This window comes from Montipora capricornis, chromosome 12 (genome assembly GCF_036669925.1).
Source record: "Montipora capricornis isolate CH-2021 chromosome 12, ASM3666992v2, whole genome shotgun sequence".
Taxonomy (NCBI): domain Eukaryota; kingdom Metazoa; phylum Cnidaria; class Anthozoa; order Scleractinia; family Acroporidae; genus Montipora; species Montipora capricornis.
This window is the reverse complement of record NC_090894.1, coordinates 10,037,155-10,049,654: the sequence shown is the minus strand read 5'-3', so window position 1 is coordinate 10,049,654 and position 12,500 is coordinate 10,037,155. Positions and strand designations below refer to the sequence as shown.

Sequence of the window (12,500 nt, the reverse complement as noted above, 5' to 3'; positions counted from 1 at the left end):
TAAGAGATGTGGGTAGGTATGCCCGAGCTCAGGGATTGCCGACCAACGAAGCGCAACGAGAATTGCAAGAAGAATTGGCCTACATCTTACCGTCCCGTGGGACGTCAGTTTGAGAGGTTGCCGGTCTTAGTGTAATGTGGACGAACAATGGCTAGTCGATCTGGTGGAGATGCAACCGCTAAAACGATGGATCCAGGGTGCCGTTATTTCTTGACGATGAACGACGTGTTGAAAAGCAAAACAAAACAACATGGTGGACGTTTAATGAGATGGTTCGCGCTCTGATTGGTCCATTGGGGTCACGTAGTACCAAATGCGGCCTTCTGATTGGCTAAGATGTATATAAAGGTAAAAAATGTGTTCCCTCTTATTTTATGCGTGTGTGTAAACATTGAAACAGTGCATGCAAAAACTCTTGTTGTCAGCTAAGCCATGGATTAGAGAAGAGACGATAAACTAGAGGAAGCAATTAAAGCGGACACGTAATGAAATGACTCATTTGGAAAACACCTAAAAAATAATTAAAATGACCTTTAATATCGTCAACAACAATCTATTTACAAGTGGCAGGTTAATGCTAGGAATGCCAACTGTTCCAGCCTTTCCAGCGGGGTCACGTGGTATCAAATCCGGCCTTCTGATTGGCTAAGAGGAAAATAAGCGAGGTTACAACAGTTGTTCCCTCTTATTTTACGCGTGTGTGTAAACATTGAAACAGTGCATGCAAAAATTCTTTTGTTTGGCCGGCACATGTATACTCTTTGTTGTACACATGGTACGTTGTTTGCCTTTCGGAAGAGGATTATAGCTTTCGAAACCTTTTTAGATCAAGGTATTCACTGGTACGATGCAGCGTTTGGTTTTTCAAGAGGACTATTTCTCGCAAATATAACAAACAAATCTTATCTGCTGACTTTTGCCTCGAAGCACGCGTGCTATTCTTTGATTGCACCTGACGTTACGGCAGCCCTTTTGGTGGAAAAAGTCCTTTGGAAATTGGACTATTATTAGAGCGGTTTTCAATTGAGTGTCGAAAGTAATCAGCGAATTGCTTTGGTTTTGCATTTACTTCACTCAGTGATTGGTTCAAAGTTCTCTCGCCATTTTTTCAACCAATCAGAAGTGAAACCTAAACCAATTGTGGATCGCGCGTGCACATTTTCCCGCGGTTTGTGTAGGCTACGTGTAATTACTTCGAGTTTTGATTGGTTATTGGATTGTCTCCGTCCCTCTTGATTGCCAAAGTAATTAGTTTGGTTTTGGTTTTACGACACTCATTTGAAAACCGCTCTATGCAAAACTTAATCTACATTTTTCTATTGTTTTGACACGAACATGACCGTCTTATCATGTGAGAGCAGTCAAAGAATGTTAAACTATCAATTTGTAGTAGACATTGTCAAGTAACGGATTTTTAATTTAATAAGCTTCGATGGTCGAAGAACAAAACAATATGAACTTGTAATTAGAGTGTGTTTTTTGTTAATAGAGCGAGTTTCAATTGAGTGTCGTAAAACCAAAACCAAAGTAATTACTTTGTCCAATCAACAAGGACTGAGACAATCCGGCAAACCAATCAAAACTCGAAGTAATTACACGTAGCCGACACAAAGCGCGGGAAACTGTGCACGCGTGAGCCACGATTGGTTTTGGTTTCACTTCTGATTGGTTGAAAAAATGGCGCGAGAACTTTGAACCAATCACTGAGTGAAGTAATCATAAACCAAAGTAATTATCTAATTACTTTCGACATTCAATTGGAAGCCGCTCTAAAGCGTTTGAAAAGTATGTTGTTTGCTCACTGTTGTGATACGATATGAAACCAACTAAATATTCCCGTTTTACAATACAACGGGGTCAAGCGGTTCTCAAAATCCAATTTAAGAAAACCTTGGACTTCACTCTAAATCCTAAATACTCCCGTCTCGTTTGAAAACAATATTGAATTATATAGAATGGTCCTTATCAGTGATTCGAAATTACCCATGTTTTTTTCAAAAGAATCAAATGCCAACTTCATTAAATTTGATATTGCTTGATCTAGTTCATTGTCTCTTTTCTACTTTACGGCTTAGCTGACAGCAAAGGTTGTCTTATTCCCTTTGTCAACCTTAAGGCTCATTAGTATGGAACGCTTCCCTCCAAAACAACATGGTGGACGTTACTGTAATGAGATGGATCGCGCTTTGATTTGTCCATTGGTGTCATGTGGTAGCCAATCCGGTCTTCTGACTGGCTACTGGCTATAGAAGCGAGGTATACTACTCTCTTTTAGAAGAAAAATGTTTGATTGCTCAACCCAAAGAGTTCGATGGCGAAAATTTCTGCCTATAGAACAATCTCGAGAAAGATGATGTTTTTCCACCACAACATTTTGCGTTTTCGTTCAGCTTAATAGCTACCCTGCGAGCAGTTAGTTTCTCCTACGCTTCCCGAGAGAGAAACCACTGCAAAAAACCGTTTGATTTTTCATCGAGCATATGCGAAACACGTCACACCCCACTTGATGTATTTGTCATCACTTTGTTTTATTTCGCGGGAAATCTCTACACAGCAGGCTCGCCCAAAGGCAGTAGTTGCGTAGCTGAACCCATGCGCAAGCGCCAAAACAAGTTTACTGACTCGTTTTACAAGTTCAAGTTAATTTATTCGTCCTAGGCGCTGGACGGCGGCTCACTCAAAGCAACTAACGGTTGCTCGTAGTGGTTTCTTTCTCGGAAAGCGTAGGAGAAACCAATTGCTCGAAGGGTACTTAATAGCCTCACCGGCTAATGGAGAACCGCTGGCCGCAAACATCGATTTCAACAGCATTTCCCAAGCGAGCACAGTAGCAGTCTTCAGCGGGCTGACAGAAAGAAGGAGGCAGTTGACACAGGTAAAGAAGAAGCCATCACCGAGCCCGTATATTATATTGCAGACGATGAGTGATGTATAAGTAGGATTTACAGTCATGAAAATCGCGCTCAAACCAGCCGTGCATTCTGCGGCTTGGAAAACACTGAAGGTATCCACTTTTGGATGGCTGCACAAAATGCCGGCCAGCAAGCGACCAGAGAAGGAGAACAAACCTCTGTAAATCATCAGTTCTGCTGCCTTTTCAGATGAAATTCCTAATTCCTCACAATAGCGATTCTGAAAGAAAAAAAACACAGAATGACGAGTATTAAGGTAAAACCACGGAACTTGTTCCCGACTCAAGAGACCAACGACAGCCATCAGTTGATTCACATCAGATGAAAAACAAAATATCTTCTTATATTTCTCATCGAGGGGCAGTGTTACTTTCAGTGGGCACTAAGAAAAGCAGTCCGAGTTTGTAGTGGCTCACAACTTCATTACAGTTAAGTTTCTACAACAGTGCTTCAGTCTATAATCACCAGCCCAGCCAGCGGTCGTTATCCTTGGCAAGTGCTAAACAAAAGGATCGTGGGCGCTGCTGGCGACAACGAATCAATATTGATTAGCGACAAACTATTTTATTTTATTTAAGTGAAGCTATGATCCTCCCAGTTATGAACACAATTTTTACAATTGCGTAAAAAAGCCTGAAAAATGCACGACTTCAACGGGGTTTGAACCCGTGACCTCGCGATACCGGTGCGACGCTCTAACCAACTGAGCTAGGAAGCCACTGACGTTGCGAGCTGGTCATTTGTGGGTTCTAAAGTTCCCATGAAAATGAATCAACGATGAAATGATATATGAAATAGATCATACATGAACTGCGGATATGAAATCAAGTGAATCAATTTCAAAATGACCACAAATGACCAGCTCCCAACTTCAGTGGCTTCATAGCTCAGTTGGTTAGAGCGTCGCACCGGTATTGCGAGGTCACGGGTTCAAACCCCGTTAAAATCCTCAATTTTTCAGGTTTCTCTACGCAATTGCAAAAATTGCGTTCATAACTACGAGGATCATAGCTTCACTTGATTTCATATCCGCAGTTCATATATCATTTCATCGTTAAATTATTTTACAAGGAAATACAAGCGAACTTTCGATTGGGCTACGAGTCAAACCATTTATTTTGTGAACGAAACGGTATATGAAATGAATCATTATATTGAACTGTGGATATGAAATCAAGTAAAGTTATGACTGTGAGGATCATAACTTCACTTCAGTTATTTTTCTCAAGTATTTCGGAGATCCGTAATCGTAAATCATCGAATGTGATTGGCTAAGAGAAAATGAAGGAGAAACAGGGAGTGTAGGAGCGTTGGCAAGGATATGTGAATTTCACAAAAGTTATTTTTAGATCGGAAATCTGTTTCCCAAGAAGTCCGCGACTATTAAGCATAACGTCAAACAAATCTGGCATTGTGTAATGGCAGCTGTTAAGCCGATGACACACGGTTCAACATCCTGCAACATTTGTTGACCAACAAATGTTAAACCGTGTGTCACCTGCTTTAGATATTCAGTATGGCTTTCGGAGTCGTGTTGTTCACCCAGTAAGCCATTAGATTAAAATAAAATTGAGGAATCTCTCCCACTCCGGGTTTTGGGGAAAAATACATTTCCTTTGCTTCTGAAACTCATTTTCGTCAACAAACCGTACGTCCACTTGGAAGGCCATATTTAATTGTTTTGGCATTGCGGGCGTCTTGAGAAACACACTTCCTTTTTCGTGATATCTAAAAATCACTTAACTAGGTTAACACATTCCAAGGTCAAGATTGGGCAACTCCCTCTCGGTCTCCTTAATTTTCTCTTGGATTGGCTAATTCCGCGCCCTCCAGCGGTTCCGATTTTCCCATCCAGACCGTATCCCGCGTATAGACCGCTCCAAGTTTTGCTTTTACACGTTCCTCAGTGTTTCACTATAGATCTTCAAAAATGCAAACCTTGCAAGAAGTGACGCACAATTATGGGTTCAGACAGTGAAAGCTTTCATAGCAAAAACTGTTCCCAATACAGAGCTTCCGTCCGGCAAATAACGTACATGTTTGTTTTTTTTTTTTTTTCTGAGCACGCACATAAGCGTTGGAATGCGCAATTTTTCTTTGCGCACGTGACTGAAAGTGGCAATTGGTCTTCGTACTTCAACCAAAGTACACCATTACAACCATCGCTAAGCAACGGCCGTAGCGACAAACTCTTGTCACAGTAATAAACATTGAATCTTTACTATTATAAAAGCTTTTGCGATTCTTACCAAATGAATCTGAGGAACAAAATGGCCAAATGCCACAAGGGCCTCTGGAAGAAAAAATGCAATGACAGGAGGCTCTGTCCAAATTGATACATCAAACACAGTTTTGATTTCAGAAATAATACTTCGATGTTTTCTCTCTTCTCTAGCTTGTTCCATTTCCTTTTTCTGGTCTTCTTCTACGTTAGGATCAAAGGTTATTGAGAACAAGGATACGAAAAAATTAACTCCCGCGATTATTAGAAAGGTTGTTTGCCAGTTAAAGGCCCTTGTTAGGGCCTCTAATGCAGGACCCATTATGAGGACCCCACCGCCAATTCCAGCCGTTAATACACCAGCGGCAATTGATTTTCTCTTGCTAAAGTACTGTTTGATCACAATTAAGCCAGCCGCAAATGTACAACTGCAACCGAAGCCAAAGAGAACGCTGTAGGTGAGTAGAAGAAGTAATATATTCTTAACAAAAGAACTGACTATCAAGCTGATGGCACAAATTGCTCCTCCCATCAAAGCCGTAATACGACATCCAAGCCACGAGACCAGAGTAGTTGAGAAGAAACCGTTGAAGAAAGTTAATGCAATGGCTACGGAACCAACCAATGCTAGAAAGAAACAAGAAAAAAAATGAAGAAAGGTTAGTTTTTTTTTTTTTTTTTTTTTTTTTACAACTGCGGTTGCAATAAAAGACGTCCAAGATGTCTTGAAAAAGGGAAAAAGGCAGATGAATTTAACGTCCGAAGTTCAATGTGAATGAACAGTGCCATTCACTAACGTGTGAACCTGAAACGTCATGTGAGCTCCAAAATGAGGCTCACTTAAGTGCACCTGAACATTTTTAGTCCACTTATTTGCATAATGTATAGATTTGGCCAAGCCTAAAAGCGGATCTCCTGGGTTATTTGTTCTTGCAATAAGTTAACCTGCCTTGAGCCTACGATCCAATCGAAACCCAGTACCTGGTAAGCGGTCAACTTAAAAACCAAACAGCTGACCTCCGTGGGCTCTAAACTTGAGTCCGCGATATGGTCACGTGATACTGGTCACATTGGCATACATGAAGTGGTGGACGTCCTTACGGTCACCAAACCAAATTGGGTTACCATACTTTTTACCCATGGTGCTCCTCTATAGGTCTCGCTCTTTAATTAAACGACGTTTCTCCAGTTGCAGTTACTCAGAAAGTTAGGGTTTACCTCCGTGTAAAAACCTGTGAAAAATTTTCTTTGTTTTGTTAGCTCGTGGTAGGGTTACGTTATTGTTTGATGTTCTTTTAGCTCTTTTGTTTTCCTTTTTGTTACGTCATCTGCGAGTTTCACAGGTTTTTACACCGAGGATGAGCCGAAAGTTGTGTACCAGAGGAAGACTAGACAAAGTGAATGTGTCTTTGAAATTTAGAGAATTCGAATGGGAGTATTTTGAAGTTCGTTTTTAAAGCAAAATGTTGTTGTGGATGACGAATATTGGCATTTTAGAGGTTTTTGAGTTCGGCGTTACTTGAAAATATGTAGAGGGATGAGGGAGCTCGTCACTAATAGTAAAAGCTCTATTCAAAAGTGGCGGGAACCGATTTTCACTTCGAAATTCGCATCGCCCGGCTTCTAAATGGACATCCGAGAAAATCTGAGATGTTGAGGATTCTTCTCGTACTATTTCCTGGTTTATTGGCAGCCATGCATGGACAGCCGTTTCGAACTTGTTAGGTGTAACAGATTGTGTAGTCTACTTTTAGGAGACAGAAATACGCTCTTCAGGAGTCAATCCAAGGACGTTTATTCTGTCGTGATACTATAGATCGTTTTCACTGTCACGCAATAAAAAAATAAATCGAAAACCATCCAGTGGAAAAAGTCAAGAATTCGTGATGTTGTAGAAGATAAATGAAGAAGACACTTCTCCAAGTTTTAGGCCTGTGCGTTTCCCCAAACTTCAGATATTCGTCGAAATGTTTCGCAGAAATTTACAGAGCCCAGTATGAAAACGCCATGTTGGTGCACATCTGTGGTGCACCAATATGGCGGCCGGAAAATAGTGTCAACATCTGTTACTTACTTTGGCTATCTAGGCGAGTAATCATCTGTACTGAACAGACAGCTATTTACCTAAGCACTTTTCCTAATGCTTTAAATTCTAAAAAGGCTCAAAACCATGAGATAAATGTACATTTCTCAATAAACTCGATCGTCGCCTCGTGTCACGCACCGCTATAACTCAGAAATTCAAAATGCTCTGGTTTCCAAACGAAGCACGCTATTGAGCTTTAAAATTGCAAATGGATACAAATTTACCGCCTCTTATGCCTGATGAGGATAAAAACTTTCGTGGCTCTTTAGTTTTGGATTTTAGAAAATGATGACGTCACGTGAAAACGATCTATAAGTTTTTACACATTCAACTAACAAACGAGTGCCATGCAAATCAGGTCATAATCAAATGTCACGGGAACCAACTTTCATGAACGGTCTATTGTCTATTGACTGACATTGTAACATTATGCCCGCCTGGTAAGTTGTCTGTGCCATACTGATGAGGCCTAACGAGGCAGGCATGGCTTCCAATATGCATGCGAGACGTGATGGCCACACCGGGTTTGGTGATATGATGTGTTCACCTTGCTTTCAAGTAACGCCGAGCTCACAATCAAAACGCCAATATACGTCATCCACAGCCACAAGAACGAAAAAACACAATAACTGTGGTAAGTTTAATTTAATTTCTTTTTTTAACAACTTGATTTTGCCTTAAACACGAAATTCATATTCCCATAAGAATTCTTTGCATTTGGAACACACATTCTAATTTTCTGGCCTTCCTGTGATCGAACTGATGGGCTTCCTGTTGTTTAATTAGTCACACCTTTGACCACCTTCGACCGGAATATCGATGGATCACTTTCTTCTATGAATATGGATGAGGTGATTAGCCGCTGAAGATTCGACTCGTTTTGACCCAACTTATCTTCAGTAAAAGCGTTCAAAATTGACTTCAAAGAGTTTGAGATTAAGTTTAACGTCGTAGAATGCAAGTGCTCAAAGGGGAGCATGTGCGGTGTTCTCGAAAAGGTGTTCGCTGACAGGGGTACTCTTCGCTCATTGATATGAAAATGATGTGTTCATGAACGTTCTGCTTGCGTGATTATTGCGCACGAACACTCGCGGACATTCTAAATTTCTAAAAGGCGTCCTAAGCACTGTGGCGTGTGCGACTTTATTGGCAATCAAGGCCGGGCCTAGAGATTTAGACAGTTGCCGATAAATCGTGGAATATCAAACTCTCGTTCGAGAACAAACGAAACCAAGCTTGTCGGGAGACTAAACATATTTGATGTACCCTTAAGGGATTGCATATTTTCTTGGATAGCTACGAAAATTTGCATTAAGCTATTTTTCACAATTCAAGATCCTTTATTTTTCTTACATGTTATGCATTAGGCCATTTTCGATGTATCAAATATTCAGCTCGATAGTGAGGCAGTGAGGACAAAAACAACAGAAACACGTTGGAATCATGATGTGAAAATTACTTACATATCATCCACTTTCCTTTGTCTTTGTCCTCACTGCCTCACCATCAAGCTTAATTTTAATATGGCGAAAAAGGCCTATTGGGAACCTTATAACTAAGGCGAGATTGCCACCATCATTTGAATGCTAGCGATGTTTGATGAGTTGGCTATACCGAACGGTCTATTATAAGTCCTTGACAGGGACGAAACATGGCAGGCTAGCCAAGAAAATATTAATCGACAAAAACCTAACATTTAGTCCACGAAGTTCGATTCTTTTATTCGCGATGATTACAGGTCGCCACTTGGATGCATTAATGGCTAAATTGGAGAATAAGTATTGCTCCGATTATCAGAATCAAAATTTAAGATTCTCCTCTTTTCTGATTCTACGATTCATCCTATTTTCCCAACCTTAGTCGCTCTTCCTATTTAAGTCCCCTTGCTCTACAGTTAAATTTATGTAACGTTACCAGCCTCATGCCGGAACATAAAGTTCTGTGTGGCATAGAATAATCGCAATATGAAGTGGTAAACATCAGAGAATCGCAAGAGTCGTACAATCGGTGACTTTTTAATACCATATGGATGCAGATTTAAAATCGGATTATTGGGAAAATCGTACAATCGGAGACTTTCGTTAGATGCAGAGGTTAAACAAGCGTAGCGTCGGAGCCTTTTAGAAAGACCGGAGAATCGGAAGAATCGTAAAATCGGTGACTTTTTGTTAGATACACAGTTAAAATCAGATAACCGGAAAATTTGTGCAATGAAGTGGTAAAATCGGAGAATCAGCGATGTTATAAAGTGGTAACATCGGAAAATAATGCGCGACAATCATACAATTGGAGAGCGTGTTTATGGCTAAATCGCCAGCAGTTACCCACAAGAATCGACATCGATGAACTCAGTGTTATTCACATCGAGTGGAGTGTGTAATAAGCAAACTAATATGTTCAAAATGCAGTATGCTCAGTACATAATTGAAGTAATTTGAGAAAGCTAACATGATTCATAGAAGGCTTTACCGCAGACTTACCACACTTTTGCTCTAGTGACATTCGTGCTGGTCACTGCCAGGATTTACCCGGGTTCAAATTTTCGTATGTGAAGAAACACTTTCAGGATGCATTACAAAAATCACTACGTGATCTACATCATCCCCAAAGAGGTATTATAACAGTTGGTAAATTAGCTATGAATACTAACCTGCAGTTAATCTGAATGCCTTAAAATGGCCCATGAAAAACGGTAGGAAAACTCCGAAGCTAATGGCGTAGCCCAGCGCCAACATCCCTTATATATAGGAGTTAACGTGTACATTTTCCCTTTTTTTAATATCACGTATCCCCTTGTTCTTTTTTGCTGTGACTTATTCAACCCGTGTATTCAACACAATAATGCGGGTGAAATCTTTTGGGTTTAAAAGAATTAAAGCTCTCCACAGTCTCTCACCTGTAATTTCTCTTGAAGCATTAAAATAATCCACAAACACCGGCAGAAAGACTCCGAAGCTAAAAACGAAGCCCAGCGCTGATATCCAAGTTATTGTGGCGCAAGCACAGACCAGCCATGACCACAAACTATCACGTTTGTGAGGAGGACCAGTGGAGCAAAACAACTGAGAAATGGTCATCAGTTTCAGATAAGTAAACTAATATGAAACTCCAATATGATTTACGTATGATCTGAATTGTTCGGTGTGTTGTTTAGTTCAATTTCTTGTAGGCTTACAAAGAATTATTTTTATCCCATAACTCAGTCAGGACTATTCAATCAGCCTGGGGGCGGTTGCTCAACCCTGGTTAGCGCTAACTTTCGGTTAAGAGATATCAAAATCAATTCTTGGTTTTCACGTGACGTCAGAAAAAAACTAAAATTAAAAATTTTGCGTTTTTACCTTCATCGGGTAAAAAACATTTTAGAAATATGTATACTGGACTGTTTTCAGCTCGGTAGCATGCTTTGTTTTGAAAATAGAGCAGTTTGATTTTCAATTTTTTTTTGCAATGCGTGACATCTGGATTGCCTCTGAGAAACATGTCACGTACATGAAAACATCGATTCGCCTTGTGTTTTGAATAATCAATATGTTAAGAGAAGTGTCTATGCGAATGTTTTAAGTTTTGCAAAGAGAGAAAAATGTTTAAAGAGAGCCAAAGTAAACTCCAGATGTTTCCACTCGTTTCCGGCCGCCAGTTTGGTGTCTCTCAGGGGGACATCATTCCGGAGTCTACCCTTTTCTGAATAACTCGAGTTTGGAATATCGCACAGCCGTAAAACTTTGACTCGCTGTTTATTTATTACCCTTCTACAATATCTCAATTTCTTGATTTAATTTATTGAATGGTAAGCGATTTTATTATTTCTTTACGTGATACTTGCATGACGTGAAAACCGAGAATAGGTTTCCATGGTATTTAACGTTGGTTAGCACTATCCATGCTTCGAGCAACCCGGGCCAGGTTGTTATAGCAACTGTGAGAGTACCAAAAAGTGACATGCCGTGCAATTTCAGAGTACAAAATCTTCCTTTAGAGAACTTGATGAAGTGTACCTTCCATATAGAGTGGTTCTCAATTGAGCGTCGAAAGTAATTAGCGAATTGCTTTGGTTTTGCATTTCTTCACTCAGTGATTGGTTCAAAGTTGTCGCTCCACCTTTTCAACCAATCAGAAGTGAAACATAAACCAATCGTGGCTCGCGCATGCACATTTTCCCGCGGTTTGTGTCGGCTACGTGTAAATACTTCGAGTTTGGGCCGGGTATCTATTCTTCAGAATGGATAATTTAAAAGTGAGTTATTTTCTTTATTTCAGAAGCTTCTCATCTTCGTCGTTCTGTAATATGAGATCAACGCGATCAGATCTTTTGCGACGGAGTAACGCAAAAGGAATAAATGCTCCGGCGATGGTAGTACCACCAGCTTCACAGAAAGGAACTACATACGAACCCAGTTTGTCTGCCAATAACCCCAAAAAAGAGAAAATGAGGCAATAAGATTGTCTTCTGACTGGTAACCAGTCCATAATACTTCATACAAGAAATAAACTCTGCCGTCATGGTGTATATGAAAAAAGGAAAAAAAAATGGAAAGGAACTTAAAGAAAGGGAAAGCTATCTAGATATTTTTTCTAAGAGAGCAAGAGAAAAATGAAATGGTGAGTACTTGAACTGTGCTTTTCTTTCCCGGATTAAAGTCAAGGACAATGAAATGCACGCCCCGTGCATGCCCCTTCCCGGCATTTATGCTCTGTCTTAAAAACACGCCTTGATTTCGTAGTCTAATAAATCCACAGGGTCTCGAAAAAAAAGGGAAAGAGTATACTCAGAAACCCATAAGGGTTGAAACGTGTAACGCGCGTTCACAGCTTCCGAATATTCAGTGCGAACTGATTGGTTGAATGTTTCATTGCTAAGTACCATATTTGGAAACCCCTCGCTCTTGTTGTTCCAAATATGGTACTTAGCAAATCGAATATTCAGAAGCTTGTTTACAAGCACACAAGGGGCCGTTACACGTTTCAACCCTTATGGGTTTCTGGTATACTTAGTAGCCGGTTTAACTAGTGGTTTCGTTCAAGGAGCGAAAAAGCGAGTGGTGCAGTCGCAAGCCATGACATCGACGAGAACGCCAAGAAAAAGTTTCAGTGGACACCCTCTGCTAAATATCACTGAAGCTTAAGCAAGGACCACAGCGGCGTCAAGGAGAATTGAACGTGACTGATCCAAAAATATTATTTCCATTACGGTAATCATTTCACGATTCAGAACTCCAAGTCGTTCGCCATGGAAAGTGTGTATCAAGGTTGCACGAATAAAACTGGTGTGAACGGTGTG

General features: G+C 40.4%; 1 protein-coding gene across 1 annotated transcript in view; it reads right to left on the bottom strand.

Annotated features, from left to right (window-relative positions):
• The window catches only part of LOC138026503 (monocarboxylate transporter 10-like), an 11,906-nt gene extending 1,471 nt beyond the window's left edge, over positions 1-10,435 (bottom strand). Inside the window, exons 1-3 of the mRNA XM_068873883.1 lie at positions 10,116-10,435; positions 5,162-5,760; positions 2,766-3,132 (exon numbers count right to left, since the gene is read on the bottom strand). Coding sequence (XP_068729984.1) covers positions 2,766-3,132; positions 5,162-5,760; positions 10,116-10,296 — 1,147 coding nt within the window. The 5' untranslated portion in view covers positions 10,297-10,435. The remainder of the gene's footprint in view (positions 1-2,765; positions 3,133-5,161; positions 5,761-10,115) is intronic.
• Positions 10,436-12,500: the final 2,065 nt, after the last annotated feature.